The following is a 25,338-nucleotide window of genomic DNA, read 5'->3' as shown; positions in this document are numbered from 1 at the left end:
TTTAGTGTTTTAGTATATAATGTATTAAATACCTTTTAAAACAGGAAGCTGACGATAAGCTGCAAGTTTTGGCTGAAATATATTTTCCATTATAACTCGTTCCATAAAAAATAAGTCCTGTTGGAACTTATCAGATTTCAATACTGCCTCTGAGTTGTCTTCTTCTTCATCATGGACTTTAGCCAGAATTACATTTTCAATATCCATTAGAGAACTACCTTCACTAACTGTAAAATACAAATATGATGCAATGATAAAATAATTCAAATAATATTAGCTGGTTTGTACATTCTAAAGATTTAAGAAATGACATTTTGACATCACTATTTGTTTTCCTCCAGTATTTAACAACTTCAATAGACATTTATTGAATGCCTTTTACAAACCAAGCACATACAAGATATACATAAATTATCTCACTTTGGAATTCTTAACCATTCAAAAATGTCTGTTTTCCAGAAAATAAGCAATGATAACTCATAAGGTAATTTGTATCTCTATATATTTTTATTCAAATTGAAATAAAATTATTATCAGTCTTCAGATAAAGGTTTGATTTGATTATTGCTTTATAGGAACAATAAATTAATTTTTATTGATTTTATTTTTATTGATGCTATAACAAATTACCAAAAACCTAGTGGATTAAAACCATACAAATGTATTATCTTAGAGTTCTGTAGGTTAGAGGTCTGACTCAGGTCTCACTGGGCTAAAACCAAAAAGTTAATAGGGTTATGTCCCTTTCTGAAGGCTCTAGAGGAGAATTCATTTCCTTGCCTTTTCCAACTTCTAGAGGCCACCAGCAACCCTTCTTCCATCTTCAAAAGACAGCAATATTGCATCTCTCTGATAGTCTTCTGTCATTACATTTCTCTCTGACCAGAACTGGAAAAAGTGCTCCAATTTTAAGTACCCGTGTGATTAGTTTGCGTCCACTCCAGTAACCCAGGATAACCTCCTTCTTTGAAGATCCTTAATGTAATCACATCTGGAAAGTCTCTTTTGTCATGTAAGGTAATTTATTCACAGGGTCCAGAGATTGGGATGTGTATATATTTGGGGAATGATTATTCTGCCTACCACATTACTTAGTAAAAAAACAGAATGAAGGGGAATCCTGCACCCATGAAGATGAAGTAGACACTTTTTCTTATTCCTCTTCTAAATACAACTAAAAACCCTGGACATCATATATAAAACAAACATAGGAAGCCTTTGAAAACCTTTGATAGAAGGAGGCAAAGCAACAAGAGAGCTCAGGATCCAAGGAATGACACAGTGTTGAGTTCCCTGCATTCCTTATTGCTGCATATACTCCAGACAAACCTCCTCTCTCTAGCCAAAAGACCAGGAAAAGAAAAACCTTGCAAGAAAAAAAAAAAAAAAACTTTTAGAATATAACCATTCCACTCCAGACAAAAACACAGAGAAAAAATTGTAGCCCCACCCATTCCACAAATTCCACTAGCCAAGTGGGGAGCCTAGATTTCCATCCTTGCCAGGCTCTAACAAGGCATCCCAATCTCCCAGCCTTCCAGTGGGTGTGGTGTCAGAAAAGGATCAGTAAGGAGCCAGGACTTTCAATCCTAACAAAAATAATAACTGTGCTGCCCTTTCTGCAATGTCAGCAGAGACCAGTTGGGGAACATGGAATTCCACACCTACCTGGCAGTAACAAGGTGTCCCTTCTTCTCCCCAATAGAATAGTCAGAGTTGGACTGGTAAAGTCAGAACTTACAGAACTGCCCCAAAGTAATAAAGCCAAGTCCCAATCCATGGTGTCAGGGAATGGTAATGAGGTGCTCCTATCCCTCCCAGTCATGTATCAATGGAAATCAGAGCTCCCCACCTGTCCCTGCAAAACAGTAATGAGGAGATGATCCCCTCCCTCACTGTAATTGAAGGCCAAGTGGAGAACATGGATTTCTACAAAACCCCACTTCTACTCCCGCCTAGTAGTAATGGAGCAGTAAATTCCCCTGTCAAAATAGTGTCAAACAAAGCCTGCTAAAAAGGAAGATTTAGAGAAGATCCAGTTCTCATGACATAATGCCCAAAATTTCTAAATTTCAACTGAAAGTCACTCATCATACAAAGACACAAGAAAATCTCAACCTAAATGAAACAAAAAAAACCCCAAATAAAATCAATAGATGCCAACACTGAGATGACAGAGATATGTGAATTATCTGACAGTTTAAGGCAATCATCAAAAAAAAGTTTCAAGCATTTATGAACACATTTGAAACAAATGGAATAATAGAAAGTATTATCAAAGAAATTAAAAATCTTAGTAAATCAATTCAAGAACGAAATGGAAATTTTAGAACTGAAAAATGAAATAATCAAAATTTTAAAATTCAATGGATGGGCTCAACAGCAAAATGGAGGGGCCAGAGGAAAGAATTAGTGAACTTGAAGAGAGAACAAAAGAAATTACCTAATCTGAAAAACAGAAAGAAAATAATCTGAAAAAAACAAAAAAGAACAGAGGCTCAAAGGCCTGTGGGACTATAACAAGATATCTAACATTCATGTCATTGGGGAGAGCAGAAAGAGGATGAGACTGAAAAATGTACTTGAAGAAATAATAGCTGAAATTTTCCAAAATTTAGCAAAGAATAACATACAGAATCAAGAAACTCAATGAATTCCAAAGAAGATAAACCTAAAGAAATCCACACCAAAACATCATACTCAAATTTCTCAAAACTGAAAACAAAGTAAACAAAAATATAGAAAGCATTAAGGAAGAAATGATGTCTTATATACAGAGAGAAATAATTTGAATAACAGCAGATTTATCATCAGAAACCATGGAGGCCAGAAGGAAGTGGCACACATTTTCTAAGTAATGAGAGAAAATAACTTTCAACTCAGAATTCTATATCCACTAAAAATATTTTATAGGAATAAAGGTGAAATTAAGATATTCTCAGATGAAGAAATACTAAGAGAATTTGTTGCCAGCAGATCTTCCTTAAGAATGGCTAAAGGAGAATGGCTAAACAAGAAGGAAATTATTTTAAAAAAGAATTTTGGAATATCAGAGAGAAAAACAGAATGGGGAGAGTAAAAATATAGGTAAATACAATTTCCTTCTTCTCTTCAGTTTTCTTAATTATGTTTGATGGTTGATATAAAAATTATAACTAGCTGATACAGTTCTAATGTTCAAATACTCCATTTAAATATTTAGAGGAAATATTTAGGGCAAATATATAAACAGGGGAGAGTGAAAAGATATAAAGGGGGGGAAGATTTCTACTCTTAAACTGGTAAAATGTCAACACAAGTGGACTGCAATATGTAGAGCATCCGCTAAAAAAGCTCCGCAAAGAGATAAACTCAGAAATACCACAGATATATTAGAATGGAATTGTGAAAACGAAAATGAGTTACCAACAGGAAGACTGAAAGTGGGGGAATGGAAAAAGGTATTCCATTCAAATGGAAATAAAAAGAAAGCTGGACTAACTATACTTATATCAGACAAAATAGACTTCAAAGATTATTACAAGATACAGAGAAAGGCATAATATAATGATAAAGGGATCATCCCAACAAAAAGGAAAACACTTGTAAATATATATACACTCAACATAAGAACATTTAACTACATAAATCTAATACAAATAGACATAAAGGGAAAGATTTTATAATAATTTAACAAGAATTATTATAATTGTAGAATAATATAACAATAATACATAACTGTATAATAATAGAAAGGGACGTTAACACCCCACTTACATCAATGGACAGATCATCCAGACAGATAATCAAAAGGAAACATTTGGCTTATACAACACATCAGACCAGATTGTTTAATAGGCATACAAAACATTCATCCACAAAACAGCAGGATACACATTCTTTTCAAGTGCACATTGAATATTCTCCAGGGTAGATCACACGTTAGTCCGCGTACAGGTTTCAGTAAATTTAAGAAGACTGAAATCATATAAAGCATCTTTTCTGGCCACAAAGGTATGAGACAAGAAGTCAACTACAAGAAAAACCTGGAAACACAAACATGTGGAGTCTAAACAACATGCTACAAAAAAACCAATGAGTTACTGAAGAAATCAAAGAGAAAATCAAAAATACCTTGAGATAAATGAAAGTGGAAATACAACATTACAAAATCTATGGGGTGCAACAAAAGCAGTTCTCAGAGGAAAGTTTACAGTGATACAAGTCTACCTCAGGAAACAAGAAAAATCTCAAACAATTTAAAATTACACCTAAAGGAACTAGAGAAAGAAGAACCAACAACCCCCCATAGTTACTAAAAGGAAGGAAATAATAAAGATCAGAGCAGAAATAAATGAAATAGACACTAAAAAACAATAGAAAAAAATCAATGAAACTAAGAGCTGGTTCTTTGAAAAAATAAACAAAATTGATAAACCTTTAGCCAGACTTTTCAAGAAGGAAAGAGGGCTCAAATAAATAAAATCAGAAATGAAAGAGGAAAAGTTACAACCAACACTACAGAAATATAAAGTATTATAAGAGATTATTATGAACAATTACATGCAAACAAATTGGACAGCCAATTTGTTGTTTAGAAGAAATGGATAAAGTCCTATAAATACACAACCTACAAAGACTGATCATAATAAAATAGAAAATCTGAACAAACAGATGACTAGTAAGGAGATTCACTAATTAAAAACCTCCCAACAAACAAAAGTCCAGGACCAGACAGCTTTACTGGTGAATTCTACCAAATATTTAAAGAAGGATTATTACCTATTCTTCTCAAATTATTCCAAAAGATTGAAGAGGGAACACGACCAAATTCATTCTATAAGGCCAGCATAGATACAAAAATCAAAGACAGTAAAAACAAAAAGAAACCAACAGGTCAATATCCCAGATAAACATAGATGCAAAAATCCTCAACAAAATATCAACAAACAAAATACAACAATACATTAAAAGGATCATACACCATAATCAAGTGGGATTTATCCCAGGCATGCAAAGATGGCTCAGTATCTGCAACTCAATCAACATGATACACTACATTAACAAAACAAAGGATAAAAATCATATGATCATTTCAATAAATGCAGAAAAAAGTTTTGATAAAAGTTAACATCAGTTCATGATAAAAACTGTCAACGAAGTGGTAATAGAGGAAACATACTTCAACATAATAAAAGCCATATATGACAAACCCACAGTTAATATCATACTCAACAGTGAAAAGCTGAAAGCATTGCCTTTAAGATCAGGAAAAAGACAAAGATGCCCACTCTTACCACTATTATTTAACATAGTATTAGAGAGACCTTCAAGTTGGCAGAGGAGTAAGACGTGGAGATTCCCTTCCTCCCCACAAATACATCAGAAATACATCTACATGTGGAACAACTCCTAAAGAACACCTACTGAATGCTGGCAGAAGACCTCAGACTTCCCAAAAGGCAAAAAACTCCCCATGTACCTGGGTAGGGCAAAAGAAAAAAGAAAAAACAGAGACAAAAGAATAGGAACAGTACCTGCACATCTGGGAGGGAGCTGTGAAGGAGGAAAAGTTTCCACACACTATGAAGCCCCTTCACTGTGGAGACAGGGGGTGGCCGGGGGGAAGCTTCGGAGCCACGGAGGAGAGCGCAGCAACAGGGGTGCGGAGGGCAAAGCGCAGAGATTCCTGCACAGAGGATCAGTGCCGACCAGCAGTCACCAGCTGGAGAAGCTTGTCTGCTCACCCGCCGGGGCGGGTGGGGACTGGGAGCTGAGGCTTGGGCTTCAGAGGTCAGATCCCAGGGAAAGGAATGGGGTTGGCTGCGTGGACACAGCCTGAAGGGGCTAGTGCACCACAGCTAGCCAGGAGGGAGTCCGGGAAAACGTCTAGAACTGCCTAAGAGGCAAGAGACCATTGTTTCAGGGTGTACGAGGAGAGGTGATTCAGAGCACCGCCTAAACGAGCTCCAGAGACAGGCACAAGCTGTGGCTATCAGCACGGACACCAGAGATGGGCATGAAATGCTAAGACTGCTTCTGCAGCCACCAAGAAGCCTGTGTGCAAGCACAGGTCACTATCCACACCTCCCCTGCCGGGAGCCTGTGCACCCCGCCACTGCCAGGGTCTCATGATCCAGGGACAACTTTCCCGGGAGAACACACGGCGCACCTCAGGCTGTTGCAACGTCATGCCAGCCCCTGCCACTGCAGGCTCACCCCGCATTCCATACCCCTCCCTCCCCTTGGCCTGAGTGAGCCAGAGCCCCCTAATCAGCTGCTTCTTTAACCCCATCCTGTCTGAGAGAAGAAAAGATGCCCTCAGGCGACCTACACGCAGAGGCGGGGACAATTCCAAAACTGAACCCCAGGAGCTGTGAAAACAAAGAAGAGAAAGGGAAATCTCTCCCAGCAGCTTCAGGGGCAGCGGATTAAATCTCCACAATCAACTTGATGTACCCTGCATCTCTGGAATACCTGAAGAGACAATGAATCATCCCAAAATTGAGGCAGTGGACTTTGGGAGCAACTGTAGACTTGGGGTTTGCTTTCTGCATCAATTTGTTTCTGATTTTATGTTTATCTTAGTTTAGTATTTAGAGTTTATTATCATTGGTAGATTTGTTTATTGATTTGGTTGCTCTCTTCTTTTTTTGCTTTTTTCATACATAGATATATAGATTTTTTTTTTTCCTTTTTCTCTTTTTGTGAGTGGGTATGTGTATGCTTCTTTGTGTGATTTTGTCTGTATAGCTTTCCTTTTACCATTTGTCCTACGGTTCTGTCTGTCCGTTTTTTGTTTGTTTGTTTGTTTTTTTAGTATAGTTTTTAGTGCTTGTTATCATTGGTAGATTTGTTTTTTGCTTTGGTTGCTCTCTCTTTCTTTCTTTTTTTCTTCTTTTTTGTATTACTTTCTAAATTTTTTTTATTTTTAATAATTTAAAATTTTTTTATTTTAATAACTTTTATTTTTTCTTTCTTTCTTTCCTTTTTTCTCCCTTTCCTTCTGAGGCGTGTGGCTGACAGGGTCTTGGTGCTCCATCCAGGTGTCAGGCCTGTATCTCTGAGGTGGGAGAGCCGAGTTCAGGACACTGGTCCACAGGAGAACTCTCAGCTCCACATAATATCAAATAGCGAAAGCTCTCCCAGACATCTCCAACTCAACGCTAAGACCCAGCTCCACTCAACAGCCAGCAAGCTACAGTGCTGCACACCCTATGCCAAACAACTAGCAAGACAAGAACACAACCCCACCCATTAGCAGAGAGGCTGCCTAAAATCATAATAAGGTCACAGACATCCCAAAATACACCAGCGGTCATGATCCTGCCCACCAGAAAGACAAGATCCAGCCTCATCCACCAGAACACAGGCACCAGTCCCCTCCACCAGGAAGCCTACACAACCCACTGAACCAACCTTACCCACTGGGGGCAGACACCAAAAACAACGGGAAATACGAACTTGCAGCCTGCAAAAAGGAGACCCTAAACACAGTAAGTTAAGTAAAATGAGAAGACAGAGAATCACACAGCAGATGAAGGAGCAAGATAAAAACCCACCAGACCAAACAAATGAAGAAGAAATAGGCAGTCTACCTGAAAACGAATTCAGAGTAATGATAGTAAAGATGATCCAAAATCTGGGAAATAGAATGGAGAAAATACAAGAAATGTTTAACAAGGGCCTAGAAGAACTACAGAGTAAACAATGATGAACAAAACAATAAATGAAATTAAAAATTCTCTAGAAGGCATCAATAGCAGAATAACTGAGGCAGAAGAACGGATAAGTGACCTGGAAGATAAAATAGTGGAAATAACTACTGCAGAGCAGAATAAAGGAAAAAGAAAGAAAAGAATTGAGAACAGTCTCAGAGACCTCTGGGACAACACTAAATGCACCAACATTAAAATTATAGGGGTCCCAGAATAAGAAGAGAAAAAGAAAGGATCTGAGAAAATATTTGAAGAGATTATAGTTGAAATCCCTAATATGGGAAAGGAAATAGTCAATCAAGTCCAGGAAGCACAGAGAGTCCCATACAGGATAAATCCAAGGAAAAACACGCCAAGACACAAATTAATCAAGCTTTCAAAAATTAAATACAAAGAAAAAATATTAAAGGCAGCAAGGGAAAAACAACAAATAACATACAAGGGAATCCCCATAACGTTAACAGCTGATCTTTCAGCAGAAACTCTGCAAGACAGAAGGGAATGGCAGGACATATATAAAGTGATGAAACAGAAAAAACCTACACTCAAGATTACTCTACTCAGCAAGGATCTCATTACCATTTGATGGAGAAATTAAAACCTTTACAGACAAGCAAATGCTAAGAGAATTCAGCACCACCAAACCAGCTCTACAACAGATGCTAAAGGAACTTCTCTAGGCAGGAAACACAAGAGGAGGAAAAGACTTACAATAACAAACCCAAAACAATTAAGAAAATGGTAATAGGAACATACAGATTGATAACTACCTTAAATGTAAACAGATTAAATGCTCCAACCAAAAAACATAGGCTGGCTGAATGGATACAAAAACAAGACTCATATATATGTTGTTTACAAGAGACCCACTTCAGACCTAGGGACACATACAGACTGAGAGTGAGGGGATGGAAAAAGATATTCCATGCAAATAGAAATCAAAAGAAAGCTGGAGTAGCAATTCTCATATCAGACAAAATAGACTTCAAAATAAAGACTATTACAAGAGACAAAGAAGGACACTACATAATGATCAAGTGATCATTCCAAGAAGAAGATAAAACAATTGTAAATATTTATGCACCAAACCTAGGAGCACCTCAATACATAAGGCAAATGCTAACAGCCATATTAGGGGAAATCAACGGTAACACAATCATAGTAGGGGACTTTAACACCCCACTTTCACCAATGGACAGATCATCCAAAATGAAAATAAATAAGGAAACACAAGCTTTAAATGATATGTTAAACAAGATGGACTTAATTGATATTTATAGGACATTCCATCCAAAGAAAACAGAATACACTTTCTTCTCAAGTGCTAATTCTACAGGATAGATCATATCTTGGGACACAAATCAAGCCTTGGTAAATTTAAGAAAACTGAAATCGTATCAAGCATCTTTTCTGACCACAGAGCTATGAGACGGGATATCAATTACAGGAAAAAAATCTGTAAAAAATACAAACACATGGAGGCTAAACAATACACTACTAAATAACCAAGAGATCACTGAAAAAATTAAAGAGGAAATCAAAAAATACCTAGAAACAAATGACAATGAAAACACGACAACCCAAAACCTATGGGATGCAGCAAAAGCAGTTCTACGAGGGAAGTTTATAGCAGTACAATCTTATCTCAAAAAACAAGAAACACCTCAAATAAACAACCTAAACTTACACCTAAAGCAATTAGAGAAAGAAGAACAAAAAAACCCAAAGTTAGCAGAAGAAAAGAAATCACAAAGAAAAGATCAGAAATAAATGAAAAAGAAATGAAGGAAACAGTAGCACAGATCAATGAAACTAAAAGCTGGTTCCTTGAGAAGATAAACAAGATTGATAAACCACTAGCCAGACTCATCAAGAAAAAAAGGGAGAAGACCCAAATAAATAGAATTAGAAATTAAGAAGGAGAAGTAACAACTGACACTGCAGAAATACAAAGGATCATGAGAGATTGCTACAAGCAACTATATGCCAATAAAATGGACAACCTGGAAGAAATGGACAAATTCTTAGAAAAGCATCACCTTTGCAGAATGAACCAGGAAGGAATAGAAAATATAAACAGATCAATCACAAACACTGAAATTGAGACTTTGATTAAGAACCTTCCAACAAACAAAAGCCCAGGACCAGATGGCTTCATGGGCGAATTCTATCAAACATTTAGAGAAGAGCTAAAACCTATCCTTCTCAAACTCTTCCAAAATATAGCAGAGGGAGGAACACACCCAAACTCATTGTACGAGGCCACCATCACCCTGATAGCAAAACCAGACAAAGATGTCACAAAGAAAGAAAACTACAGGCCAATATTGCTGATGCAAAAATCCTCAATAAAATACTAGCAAACAGAATCCAACAGCACATTAAAAGGATCATACACCATGATCAAGTGGGGTTTATCCCAGGAATGCAAGGATTCTTCAATATATGCAAATCAATCAACGTGATACACCATATTAACAAATTGAAGGAGAAAAATCATATGATCATCTCAATAGATGCAGAGAAAGCTTTCGACAAAATTCAACACCCACTTATGATAAAAACCCTTCAGAAAGTAGGCATAGATGGAACTTACCTCAACATAATAAAGGCCACATATGACAAACCCACAGCCAACATCGTCCTCAATGGCGAAAAACTGAAACCATTTCCACTAGGATCAGGAACAAGACAAGGTTGCCCACTCTCACCACTATTATTCAACACAATTTTGGAAGTTTTAGCCACAGCAATCAGAGAAGGAAAAGAAATAAAAGAATCCAAATTGGAAAACAAGAAGTAAAGTGGTCACTGTTTGCAGATGACATGATACTATACATAGAGAATCCTAAAGATGCTACCAGAAAACTACTAGAGCTAATCAATGAATTTGGTAAAGTAGCAGGATACAAAATTAATGCACAGAAATCTCCTGCATTCCTATACACTAATGATGAAAAATCTGAAAGAGAAATCAAGGAAATACTCCCATTTACCACTGCAACAAAAAGAATAAAATACCTAGGAATAAACCTACCTAAGGAGACAAAAGAGCTGTATGCAGAAAACTATACGACACTGAAGAAAGAAATTAAAGATGATACAAACAGATGGAGAGATATACCATGCTCCTGGATTGGAAGAATCAACATTGTGAAAATGACTATCTTACCTAAAGCAATCTACAGATTCAATGCAATCCCTATCAAACTACCAATGGAATTTTTCACAGAACTGGAACAAAAAATTTCACAATTTGTATGGAAACACAAAAGACCCCGAACAGCCAAAGCAATCTAGAGAAAGAAAAACGGAGCTGGAGGAATCAGGCTTCCGGACGTCAGACGATACTACAAAGATGCACTAATCAAGACAGTATGGTAATGGCACAAAAACAGAAATATAGATCAATGGAACAGGCTAGAAAGCCCAGAAATAAACCCACACACATATGGTCACCTTATTTTTGATAAAAGAGGTAAGAATATACAATGGAGAAAAGACAGCCTCTTCAATACGTGGTGCTGGGAAAACTGGACAGCTACATGTAAAATAATGAAATTAGAACACTCCCTAACACCATACACAAAAATAAACTCAAAATGGATTAAAGACCTAAATGTGAGGCCAGACACTATCAAACTCTTAGAGGAAAACATAGGCAGAACACTCTATGACATAAATCACAGCAAGATCCTTTTTGACCCACCTCCTAGAGAAATGGAAATAAAAACAAAAATAAACAAATGGGACCTAATGAAACTTAAAAGCTTTTGCACAGCAAAGGAAACCATAAACAAGACAAAAAGATAACCCTCAAAATGGGAGAAAATATTTGCAAATGAAGCAACTGACAAAGGATTAATCTCTAAAATTTACAAGCAGCACATGCAGCTCAATATCAAAAAAACAAACAACCCAATCCAAACATGGGTGGAAGACCTAAATAGACATTTCTCCAAAGAAGATATACAGATTGCCAACAAACACATGAAAGTATGCTCAATATCACTAATCATTAGAGAAATGAAAATCAAAATTACAATGAGGTATCACCTGACATCAGTCAGAATGGCCATCATCAAAAAATCTACAAACTGTAAATGCTGGAGAGGGTGTGGAGAAAAGGGAACCTTCTTGCACTGTTGGTGGGAATGTAAATTGGTACAGCCACTACAGAGAACAGTATGGAGCTTCTTAAAAAACTAAAAATAGAGCTACCATATGACCCAGCAATCCCACTACTGGGCATATACCCTGAGAAAACCATAATTCAAAAAGAGTCATGTACCACAATGTTCATTGCAGCTCTATTTACAATAGCCAGGACATGGAAGCAACCTAAATGTCCATCGACAGATGAATGTATAAAGATGATGTGGCCCATAAATACAATGGAATATTACTCAGCCATAAAAAGAAACGAAATTGAGTTATTTGTAGTGATGTGGATGGACCTAGAGTGTGTCATACAGAGTGAAGTAAGTCAGAAAGAGAAAAACAAATACCATATGCTAACACATATATATGGAATCTAAAAAAAAAAGAGGTTATGAAGAACCTAGGGGCAGTATAGGAATAAAGACGCAGACGTAGAGAATGGACTTGAGGACACAGGCAGTGGGAAGGGTAAGCTGGGATGAAGTGAGAGAGTGGCATGGACATATATACACTACCAAATGTAAAATAGATAGCTAGTGGGAAGCAGCTGCATCGCACAGGGAGATCAGCTCCGTGCTTTGTGACCACCTAGAGGTGTGGGATAGGGAGGATGGGAGGGAGATGCAAGAGGGAGGAGATATGGGGATATATGCATATGTATAGCTCATTCACTGTGTTATAAAGCAGAAACTAACACATCATTGTAAAGCAATTATACTCCAATAAAGATGTTAAGAAAACAACAACAACAAAAAAGTCAATAGTATTGAAAGTCGTAGCCACAGCAATTTGACAAGAAAAAGAAATAAAAGGCATTTAAATTGGAAAGAAAAAAGTAAAACTGTCACTGTTTACAGATGATCTGATACTATATACAGAAAATCCTGAAGACTCCACCTAAAATGTATTAGAACTAATAAGTGAATTCAGTAGAGTTCCAGTATAAAAATTAATGTAGTGACTTCCCTGGTGGCACAGGGGTTAAGAATCCACCTGCCAAGGGAAGGGACATGGGTTCGAGCCCTCATCCGGGAAGATCCCACATGCCGCAGAGCAACTAAATCCGTGTGCCACAACTACTGAGCCTGCATGCCACAACTGCTGAAGTCTGCGCGCCTGGAGCCCGTGCTCCTCAACAAGAGAAGCCATCGCAATGAGAAGCCCGCGTATCGCAATGAGAAGCCCGCGTACCACAACAAAGAGTAGCCCCTGCTCACCACAACTAGAGAAAGCCCCTGCATAGCAATGAAGACCCAACACAGCCAAAAATAAATAAATAAATAAATAAATAATAAAAAATTAATGTACAGAAATCTGTTGTATTTCTATTCACTAATAACCATCCATCAGAGGGAAATTAAGAAAACAATTCCATTTACAACTGTATCCAAAAGAATAAAATACCTAGGAATAACTTTAACAAAAGAGGTGAAAGAACTATATTCTGAAAACTGTAAGACATTGATTAAAGAAATTGAAGTCAAGGCAAATTAATGGATAGATATACCTTGCACATGGGTTGAAAGAATTAATACTGTTAAAATGTCTGTACAACCCAAGGCAATCTCCACATTCAGTGCAATCCCTATCAAAATTGCAATGACATGTTTCACAGAACTAGAACAAATAATTCTAAATTTTGTATGGAAACACAAAAGACCCCAGAGAGCCAAAGCAATCTTGAGACAGAAGAACAAAGCTGGAGGTATCATGCACCCTGATTTCAAGCTATATTCCAAAGCTAAAGAAATCAAAATAGCATGGTACTGGCATAAAACAGACACCATAGATCAATAGAACAGAATACAGAGTCTATACATATACCCACACTTATATGATCAATTAATCTATGACAAGGGAGGCAAGAATATACAATGAGGTAAAGTCAGTCTCTTCAATAAATGGTGTTAGAAAAACCAGAAAGCTATATGCAAAAGACTGAAACTGCTCTCCTTTCTTAAACCATATACAAAATAAACTCAAAACGGATTAAAGACCTGAATGTAAAACCTGAAACCATAAAACTCCTAGAAGAAAACGCAGACAGTAAACTCTTTGACATAAGTCTTAGTAATACATTTTTGGATCTGTCACCTCAGGCAAGGGCAGCAAAAGCAAAAATAAACAAATGAGACTACATCAATTTCAAAAGCTTTTGCACAGAAAAGCACACTATCAACAAAATGAAAAGGCAATCTACCGAACAAGCGAAGGCATTTACAAATCATGTATCTGATAAGGGGTTAATATCCAAAATATATAAAGAATACATACATCTCAATATCAAAAAACCAAATAATCAGATTAGAAAATGGGCAGAGGACCTAAGTAGATATTTTTCCAAAGAAGACATACAGATGGCCAACAGACACATGAAAAGATGCTCAACATCACTAATGATCAGGGAAATGCAAATCAAAACTACAATGAGATATCACTTCAAACCTATCAGAATGGCTAACATCAAAAAGACAGTAATGACTTCCCTGGTGGCACAGTGGTTAAGAATCCACCTGCCAATGCAGGGGACACGGGTTTGATCCCTTGTCCAGGAGGATCCCATGTTCCGCAGAGCAACTAAGCCCATGAGCCACCACCACTGAGCCCACGTGCTGCAACTGCTGAAGCCCACGCACCTAGAGCCCGTGCTCCACAACAAAACAGGCCACAACAAAGAAAAGCCCGTGCACCGCAATGAAGAGTAGCTCCCGATCGCTGGAAATAGAGAAAGCCCTCACGTAGCAACGAAGACCCAACACAGCCAAAAAAAAGGAAAAAAGAAAAAAGAAAAGACAATAAGTAACAAGTGTCAGCAAGGATGTAGAGAAAAAAGAACCCTCTTGCACTGTTGGTGGGAATGTAAATTGGTACAGCCACTATGCAAAACAGTATGAAGATTCCTCAAAAAACTAAAAATAGAATTACCATATGATCCAACAATTCCACTGCTTGGGATATATCTGAAGAAAATGAAAACATTAATTTGAAAAGATATATGCACTCCAATATTCATAGCAGCATTATTTGCAATAGCAAAGATATGGAAACAACCTAAGTGTTCATTGATAGATAAATGGATAAAGAAGATATGGTATATATATAATGGAATAATACCAAACCATAGAAAAGAATGAAATCTTGCCACTTGCAACAACATGGATGAATATAGAGGGCATTTTCCTAAGTGAAATAAGTCAGATAAGAAGACAAATATTGTATGATTTCACTTACACGTAGAATCAAAAAACCAAAATAAATAAACAACAAAAACCAGAAACAGACATAGATACAGAGAACAAACAGGTGGTTGCAGAGGAAATGAGTGTGGGTGGTTGGGTGAAACAGGTAAAAGGGATTAAGAGGTACAAACTTCCAGTTATAAAATAAGTCACAAGGAAGTAATATACAGCATAAGGAATATAGCTTATAATACTGTAATAACTTTGTATGATGACAGATGGTTACTGAACATATCCTGGTGATTATTTAATAATGTATTTAAATGTTGAATCAGTATGTTGTAAAACAGAACCTAATATAATATTGTATCCATTATATGTCAATAAATTTTAAAAAGAATAGCTAAAAATCCGAAAAAAGTAACAATATCAAATATTGCCAAGAATGAGAGCAACAGGAATACTCATTCATTGCTTGTGGCAATGCAAAATGGTACAACCACTTTTGAAGACAGTTTCATAGTTTCTTAAGAAGCTAAGCGTACTCTCACTATATGATCCAGCAATCATACTCCTAGGTATTTACCCAAATGAGTTGAAAACTTATAACCACACAAAAAGCCAACACATGAATGTTTATAGCTGCTTTATTTATAATCACCAAAAACTAGAAGCAACCAAAATATCTTTCAATAAAGTAATAGATAAACAAACAGTGGTACATCCATACAATGTAATATTATTCAGTGATAAAAATAAATGAGCTGTCATGATAAGACATAGAGAAATCTTAAATGCATATTGTTTAGTGAAAGGAGCCAGTCTGAAAAGGCTGTATATTATACAATTCCAACTATATGATATTTTGGAAAAGGCAAAAATACAGAGACAATAAAAAGATCAGTGGTGGCCAGGGGTATAGGGAAGGAGGAATGACAGAATAGGTGGAGCACAGGAGAAATTTAGGTCAGTGAAATTATTCCATGTAAAACTGTAATAGTGGAAATATGTCATCATGCATTTGTCAAAACTTATAGAACAGTACAGCACAAGGATTAAACTGTAATGTAAACTATGAATAATAATATATTAATATGGGTTCATGAATTGTAACGAATGTACTACATTAATGTAAGATGTTCGAAATAGGGGAAATTGTGTGTGGAGTTGGGACAGAGATGGAGTTATATGAATCTCTCAGTACTATCTGCTCAACTTTTCTATAAACCTTTGCTTAAAATGCCTACTCATTTTTTAAAATCTAAAACCCTACTGCAAAAGAAAAAAAAAGCCCTTAAGAGAAAATAATTTTTCTCTGTGAACTGAGCTATGGCCTTATACACTTTCAAAAATGAAAACTATGGGCCTCTTTTTCCCTTGAATATGATAATAGAGGTTAAAATATAACCCATACATTCAAAGTTTAAATGGAATAGAAATACTTTTTAAAGCAATATGGATCATATTTAACTTTTTTCTCTTTGTGTTTACATTACAAAATCTCAGAGTCAAAAGGGACCTTAGAGGTGACCTAGTCCTAGTTTTTATCTGAATTACTTTAATTCTCAATAAATCTGATCATTTGGCTCTGTTGCATACATTTTTCTATGTTTTATTTTCTCCCTTTTCCTAGTTCTGGGGTCTCCTATTCCACTAACTGGCCATAATAAGAAAATAAAATTTATTTTTACTTTGTATTGTAGTTATTGAATATAATTATATTATTCCTTTTTGCTTTTAAAAGCACACCCATACACACATGAAATAAAAGACCCACAATTTGAGACATTTTCCTTGTAGGACCTTCCACTAACACTTTTTTGTGGATCAATGGCTTCAATGGGGGTGGGATAATATATTTTGAAGTCCCATGTAATTTTTAGTCTAAGATTGATTTTTTCCTAGCAATTTTTGGAATCTTCTAAAAGCAAACCTACTGTATGGACATTAATACTTAAACAAAAAAAAATAATGTTTCCTTAGTGGTTACTAATGATTCATTCTTCCCCTTCACTTTCCTCTGGGAAAATGAACTGGTGTTCATTATAAATAACTTTCAGTAAAATATGGATATAGTCTACATACCGTAAATATCATTTTAAAAAAACCAAAAGGATATAGGTAACATATCTAAAGTTTAGACATTTTTAACATTAAAGTTGAGAAACAGTGATAGAACAAGTTATAAGGTGATAAGTTCCATGAATCTGTATCTCTGAAGGGTATGTAGTCATTATAAATAAGGTAATTGTTTTCTGAAAATTACCAATTCTTTTTAAACTTGGCTTTTCAAAATATTTAATGATTTACTATTTTTAAATATTACATTTGTCTTTGGGTCAAAATTAGTGAGAGCAGAAATATTTGAGTTCAATTTATGAAAATTTACCAAAACTTTACAAAACGTTGCCAGGGTATAGTTAGTCTGAAGTAAAGACCATCCCTTAAATGTAGTAATATCATTCTAGAAGAAAAAGACTCCGAAGTTCAGAATCTGGAGAGAAAAATTATATAATCACAAAATAATCAGAAGTGGAACTTAACAATCTTCTTATAACTGAACTTTGTAAAAGTTCTTTCATAGCACTATATCTGGAGAATTACAATTTTGTGTTGGTTTTAATTATAACATTTAATCTTAAAACTTAAGATACTAAAAGCTAAATTTGTAATGCAGGATTTCCAAGCCTTGGTAGTATTGACATTTTGGCCAGATAATTTTTTTTGTTGTGGGGCTGTTTGGTGAATTGACGAAATTTTAGCAGTATCCTTGGCATCTACCCAAAATGTCACCATAGTCATGACAACCAAAAATGTCTCCAGATATTGCCAAGTGTCCCCTAGGAAAGGTAAAATTGTCCCCAATTAAAAGCCATTGTTGTTAATGTATCTCCATTTTATGTTGTCACAGAGCTTGCATATTTTCTTTTTCTTACAAGTTATCTAACGTATAGAAAGAGAGAGAGAAAACTGTGGAAGCTACATGTATGAAAAAGAGTTTAAGAGCAAGTAAAGAAGCGACAGAGAAAGATACAATCTTTGAAACTCTTGACAGGTATCCAAGAAAAAATAAAATTTTCAGTTCAAAGTCCAAGACTATGTGAAAGAGTAACAATGCGATTTCTAAGCAAAAGTTGTATTTTTCATGTTCCACCAGAAAGAAAATATTGTAACTGCTACAAAAGAATTTATTAAAAATGTCACGTGAAAACATCATTCCAAAAAATCTGAAATAACAAGACACTAATAAAAGAAATTTTAAAAGATACAAATAAATGGAAAGGTAGTCCATGCTCATGGATTGGAAGAATTAACATTGTTAAAATGTTCATGTGACCCAAAGCAGTCTACAAATTCAATACAATCCCTATCAAAATTCCAATGGCAGGTTTCACAGAACTAGAACAAATAATTCAGAAATTTGTGTGGAACCACAAAAGACAGTGAATAGTCTAAGCAATCTTGAGAAAGAAGAACTAAGCTGGAGGTACACACTCCCTAATTTCAAACTATACTACAAAGCACTAGTAATCAGAACAGCATGGTATTGACATAAAAACAGACACATAGATCAATGGAACAGAATAGAGAGCACAGAAGTAAACACACACATATATTGTCAATAATTTATGACAAAGGAGCCAAGAATATACAATGGGGAAAGGATAGTCTCTTCAATAAATGGTGTGGGGAGAACTAGACAGCCACAAGCAAAAGAATGATACTAGATTACTATTTTACACTGAATGTAAAAATTAACTCAAAATGGATTAAAGACTTGAAACATAGACCTGAAACCATAAATCTGCTAGAAGAAAACATAGACAGTAAGCTTCTTGACATTGGTCTTGGCATTGATTTTTTAGATCTGACTCCAAAGCAAAAGCAACCAAAGCAAAAATAAACAAGTGGGACTACATCAAACTAAAAAGCTTCTGCACAGCAAAGGAAACCATCAACGAAATGAAAAGACAACCTACTGAATAGGAGAAAATATTTGCAAACCATATATCTGATAAGGGATTAATCCAAAATATATAAAGAACTCAAAGAACTCAATAGCAAAAAAAAAAAAAAAGTCTGATTAAAAATGGACAGATAAGCAAAACAGACAATTTTTCCAAATGGTACATGAGATGTTCAACATCACTAATTACCAGGGAAATGCAGGGTATTCTGTTACGTGAAATAAGTCAGAGAGAGAAAGACAAATACCATATGATTTCACTCATATGTGGAATGTAAAGAACAAAACAAAAACAAAACTCATAAATGCAGAGAACAGATTCATGGTTGTTAGAGGGGAAGGAGGTTGGGGGGTAGGTGAAATGGGTAAAGGGGGTGGGTTAATTATAGGGTGACAGATAGTAACTAGACATTGTGGTGATCACTTTGTAGTGTATACAAAGATTGAATTATTATGTTGTACACTTGAAACTAATATAATGTTATATACCAATTTTACCACAATTTTTAAAAAACTGAAATAAATGAAATCTTACTTTTTTCTAAATTACTCCCTGGCAGTCTTTGGTCCCAGTCTTTAGAAGGTATGCTTGCTTTACTACTTGCATCAACTGTAGATGGTTTTACTGGTAAAGATGAAAGCTCCATAGCATTATAAGAATCATACAAATCCCAAGCAGTGGACATTATGCCTAAATAAAGAAACAGAAAGGTAAAAATTATTTTGAACCGAATTCTAATATTTTAGTTTATATATAAAGAGTTATAGCAAAATCTAAGATAAGAAAATCTATTGTTCAGGGAAAAAATACTATTGTTTTCCAACAATGGCAGGAAGTAGATAACGATGAAAGAGAAGTAGATCAAGAGGACACCTTAAGAGATCCTTAGCCATTACACTTTTAGCATCTACAAATACCTTAATGTTTTAGTAATAGCTCCAAATAATCCTCACCATCTATTCTGATCCCCACACCTTCCTCCCTTTATCCCAAACTGGTGCCACATAATCTCATTAGTCTGTCGGTATAGGGCTGCCTTGATATGGCCCTGGACAACCATGTTATAATAAGGTTTTAAAGTGCTTTACTTAAGGTTAACATATAACATGTTATATTCTACAGTACTTTTTATTTGTAATCATATAATTCCATTTTTATCAAGTTAAATTTCCTATATACTTATGTGTAAAGTTTGTACTTGGGAAAGTGATAGACTCTGTTCTCAGGAAATTTATAGACTAGTACGGTTATTACCTTCTCTTTTTAAATTTTTGTTTGTTATCTATATTTAATCAAATTAGCAAATATAACAATGGCCTCCAAACAAAAACTGGTAATGTTATTTATCTTTAATATATAAAAATGAAAAGTGCCCAACCCCTTTTACTGCTGATATAACAATGAAATTCTCATATATAAATTATTTTATCAGTGACCATGTAACGATATATTCCTACATGCTAACCTTATTAAACTTTCAGTTAAAGTACAGTGATTTAATAAAAAGTTATTTTCCCTGAAAATCAAAACAGGATCTAGATCTAATAAATGCAACTACTTCATTGTTAGAACTTTTATTTTCATGATGTGGAATGAAGGAGCTCTGGTATTTAACAATGTTTTCAATTAGTAAGAATGTTAATTCACATCTCATAATAACATTTCTATCTTAATGAACTTATCTTGATAGTATCTAACAAAGGCATGCACAGAGTAAATAAATACCTAGTATATTTTGCTGAATTGAAAAGGGTACAATTTCCATGGTCACAAAGTAAAAGACCTTAGAAAGAAATTATTTATTTGAATTTTGAATTACCTAACCTTCTTTTTCTTCCTTTAACTAAAAGTTTAGTAAGTTGAGCATATAGAAATATATTGTTACATGGTCACTAATAAGATAATTGTTACATAAATAAATATACAAGTTATAAATGAGCAATGTAAAATGTTAGGGCGATTTAGAGTTGTTTCTTCTTTAAAGATAACAAATAACATTCCTTGGTAATTTTAGTTTAGGTAACATCATTACATTTGTTCACTGGAATAAATTTAATTAACCTAAGAAAGAGAAAACCTAAGAAACAGATATTATGTACATGCCATAATATCATGTACAAGATAGAATAATGAGTGTGACTTCCCAATTTTATACTGTCATACACTATTAAAGAAATCTTATTTTAACTACTATCAGAAAAAAAAGTATTCCCTACTATACCTATGTTTTGGGCATTTCTGAGTGTACGATTGTGTAAATAGTTGTTACAAGTTTTAAAACATTGTTTCTATTATTTTAATTCAGACTATAAAAGAGTAACAATTGGCCACATAACATTTATAGAAAAATAATTTTATTTTAGCTGAGTAAAAAGACATGCTTACTGTAAAAGAAAAGGTAAGACTTACACTTCCATCACCTAAAAACAATAACTGCTAACATTTTCATGCATGTCCTTCCAGACTGACATATGTATATATGTGTTTGTATACGAACAAATATATATGCATTTTTTTAATAAAAATGAGCTCATATCACACATACTTTTTTAAAAGAATTTTTATTGTAGTATAATATACATAGAAAACAAACTGTCTTTATGAAATCTACCGAGTTTTAGGATTTAACTGTATTTTCAAAAGTTAGCCAGGAACACTAATTCATTTATTGAATTATCCATTTATTTGAAATGACACTTCTATAATAAATTATTGCATGTATACTGTTAGGTGGGAAAAGTTTTCCTCAGTTTTTGTGAATCTTTACAGAGGCAACTTCAGCTAAATTGACATTTCTGGCTTCTCGATGTCCCTCGTTCACTAATTGCCAGGGAAAGAGAAATGGCTAATCCTATAGGAGAGTTTAGGAGAAGGAATTGCAGCTCAGCCACTTCTGGATTCTTTTGTTAAGCCTGCTCACTTGCAAAAAGTATGCATTCTGGTCTGTTCTCACTCATGCAGAGGAGGTCTGTGCTTTTCTAGCTGTGCCAGTTACTCTTGGTAAGATCTATTCTGGAGGGGAAAAACAGCAAGTCCACTTAGCTGTGGATTTAAGGCTACATTTTTCAATTAACTTCATCAGTAATAAAGGTACTACTTTTATTTCCATCTCTGTGACTCCTGAATCTCTTTCAATTTCAACCAAAATCAGGCAAGGAAGACATGCTTTTTTATTGATCCATAAATACATAATGTATAATGATGTATTAAAAGTGCTGAAAGAAAAAAACTTCCAACCAAGAATACTCTACCTGCCAAAGTTATCATTCAAAATTGAAGAAGACATAGAGTTTCCCAGATAAGCAAAAGCTAAAAGAATTTATCACCACTAAACTGGCCTTATAAGAAAAGCTCAAGGACCCTTTCTGCCTGTGCATGCTGCTGAGTAAGCATCGTTGAAGTCTCCCCACCTCCACTGCCGTCATGTCTAAGTCAGAGTCTCCCAGCTCCCAGCTGTGAAAGCTCTTCATCAGAGGTTTGAGCTCTGAAACAACCAATGAGAGTCTGAGGAGCCATTCTGAGCAATGGGGGATGCTCACAGACTGTGTGCGTTCACCACACAGTTCACCACTCCAGAGGCTTCAGGTTTGTCATATATGCCACTGTGGAAGAGGTGGTTACCGCCATGAATGTAAGGCCACAAAAGGTGCATGGAAGAGTTGTGAATCACAGAAGGCCATCTCAAGAGAAGATTCTCAAAGACCTGGTGCACATTTAACTGTGAAAAAGATTTTTGTTGGTGGCATTAAAGAAGACACTGAAGAACATCACCTCAGAGATTGTTTTGAACAGTATGGGAAAACTGAAGTGATTGAAATCATGACTGACTGAGGCAGTGGCAAGAAGAGAGGCTTTGCTTTCATAACCTTTGATGACCATGACTCCATAGACAAGATTGTCATTCAGAAATACCACTCTGTGCATGGCCACAACTGTGAAGTAAGGAAAGCCCTATCTAAGCAAAAGATGGCTAGTGCTTCATTCAGCCAAAGAGGTGGAAGTGGTTCTGGAAACTTTGGTGGTGGTCGCGGAGGTGGTTTTGGTGGGAATGACAACTTCGGTCGTGGAGGAAACTTCAGTGGTCGAGGTGGCTTTGGTGGCAGCTGCGGTGGTGGGGCATATGGTGGCAGTGGGGATGGCTATAATGGATTTGGTAATGATGGAAGCAGTTTTGGAGGTAGCAGAAGCTACAATGATTTTGGCAATTATAACAATCAATCTTCAAATTTTGGACCCATGAAAGGAGGAAACTTTGGAGGCAGAAGTTCTGGGCCCTGTGGTGGTAGGGGCCAATACTTTGCCAAACCATGAAACCAAGGTGGCTATGGTGGTTCCAGCAGCAGCAGTAGCTATGGCAGTGGCAGAAGGTTTTAATTGCTGCCAGGAAACAAAGCTTAGCAGGAGAGGAGAGCCAGAGAAGTGACAGGGAAGCTACAGGTTCCAACAGATTTGTGAACTCAGCCAAGCACAGTGGTGGCAGGGCCTAGGTGTTACAAAGAAGACATGTTTTAGACACTACTCATGTGTATGGGCAAAAAAAAGCTCGAGGACTGTACTTATGACTAATTGTATAACAGGTTATTTTAGTTTCTGTTCTGTGGAAAGTATAAAGCATTCCAACAAAGGGTTTTAATATAGATTTTTTGTTTTTTGCACCCATGTTGTTGATTGCTAAATGTAATAGTCTGATCATGACACTGAATAAATGTGTCTTTTTAAAATGTGCTATGTAAAGTTAGTCTACTCTGAAGCCATTTTGGTAAACTATCCCAACAGTGTGAAGTTAGAATTCCTTCAGGGTAATGCGAGGTTCCATGTGAAATTTATCTACAACCTGCTTGGATGGAGAAGCCATTGTCTTCAGAAACCTTGGTGTAGTTGAACTGACAGTTACTGTGTTGTGACCTGGAGTTCACCGTTAAAAGGGTCACCCAAGCAAAGTCATGGAGTTTTTTGGTTATTAATGTGATTCTTGGCACATCCTATGCGATATATCTAAATTGAATTATGGTACCAGATAAAGTTATAGATGGGAATGAAGCTTGTGTATCATCCTTTATCATGTGTAACCAATAAATGATTTAATACCCTCTTGAAAAACAATGCTAAAGGGACTTCTTTAAGCTGAAAAGAAAGGATGCTAATTAGTAACAAGGAAACATGAAAGAACAAGTCTCACTGAAAAGGTAAATATATAGTAAGGTAGTGGATTAATCACTTTTAAGCTAGTATGAAGATTAAAAGAAAAAATAGTAAAAATAGCTATGATGACAATAATTAGTCAATGAATACATAAAATAAAAAGATATAACATGTGACATCAAAAACATAAGATGGGAAAAGAGAATAAAAATGTTGAACTTTAGAATGGGATCAAGCGTAAATTTTTATCCCCAAATCAGTCAGTGTGATATAGCACATTAACAAAATGAGCATAAAACTATATGATCATAGAGGATAAAAAGCATTTGACAAAAGTCAACATCCGTTTATGATAAAAACTGTCAACAAAGTGGGTATAGAGGGAACAGACCTCAACATATTAAAGGACATATATGACAAGCCCACATCTAACATCATACTCAACAATAAAAAGCTGAAAGCATTTCCTCTAAGATCAGGAACAAGACAAGGATGCCCACAATTTCCACTTTTATTCAACATAATATTGGAAGTCCTAGATGGAGAAAATAGGCAAGAAAAAGAAATAGGCATCCAAATTGGAAAGAAAAAAGTAAAACTGTCACTCTTTGCAGATGACATATTATATACAGAAAAGCCTAAGGACTCCATCAAAAAATTGTTAGAACAAATAAAGTAATTCAGTAAATTACAGAATATAAAATCAATACACAAAAATCTGCTGCATTTCTATACACCAATAACAAGCTATCACAAAGAGAAATAAAGGAAAAAAATCCTATTCACAAATGCATCCCCCACCCCCAAAAAACACCACCTAGGAATAAATTTAACCAAGAAGGTGAAAGACCTCTATATTGAAAACCACAAGACATTAATGAAAGTAATGGAAGAAGACACAAATAAATGGGAAGACACAAATAAATGGAAGACACAAATATCCATAAATGGATATTTCATGCTCATGAATTAGATGAATCAGTATTGTTAAATGTCCATACTTCCCAAGGCACTCCACAGATTCCATGCAATCTCCATCGAAATTCCAATGACATTTTTCAAAGAAATAGAACAAATTGTCCCAAAATTCGTATGGAACCACAAGAAAAACCAAACAGCCAGAGCAATCTTGTGTAACAAGGAACAAAGTTGGAGGCACCACACTCTCTGATTTGAGACTATATTACAGGA

At 35.5% G+C, this 25,338-nt stretch overlaps 1 protein-coding gene and 1 pseudogene across 1 annotated transcript in view; one reads left to right on the top strand and one right to left on the bottom strand.

Moving 5' to 3' along the window:
- Nucleotides 1–25,338, bottom strand: part of DNAI4 (dynein axonemal intermediate chain 4) — a 90,587-nt gene that overhangs the window by 17,556 nt on the left and 47,693 nt on the right. The window contains 2 exon segments of the mRNA XM_061186469.1: nt 33–227; nt 19,540–19,695. Of these exon segments, the coding sequence (XP_061042452.1) occupies nt 33–227; nt 19,540–19,695 (351 nt within the window).
- Nucleotides 21,383–23,379, top strand: LOC133089041 (heterogeneous nuclear ribonucleoprotein A1-like 3; annotated as a pseudogene).

Source organism: Eubalaena glacialis, chromosome 3, assembly GCF_028564815.1.
Source record: "Eubalaena glacialis isolate mEubGla1 chromosome 3, mEubGla1.1.hap2.+ XY, whole genome shotgun sequence".
NCBI classification, from domain to species: Eukaryota; Metazoa; Chordata; class Mammalia; order Artiodactyla; family Balaenidae; genus Eubalaena; species Eubalaena glacialis.
Note: the sequence above shows the minus strand (reverse complement) of the source record. Positions and strands in the feature narration are given on the sequence as shown.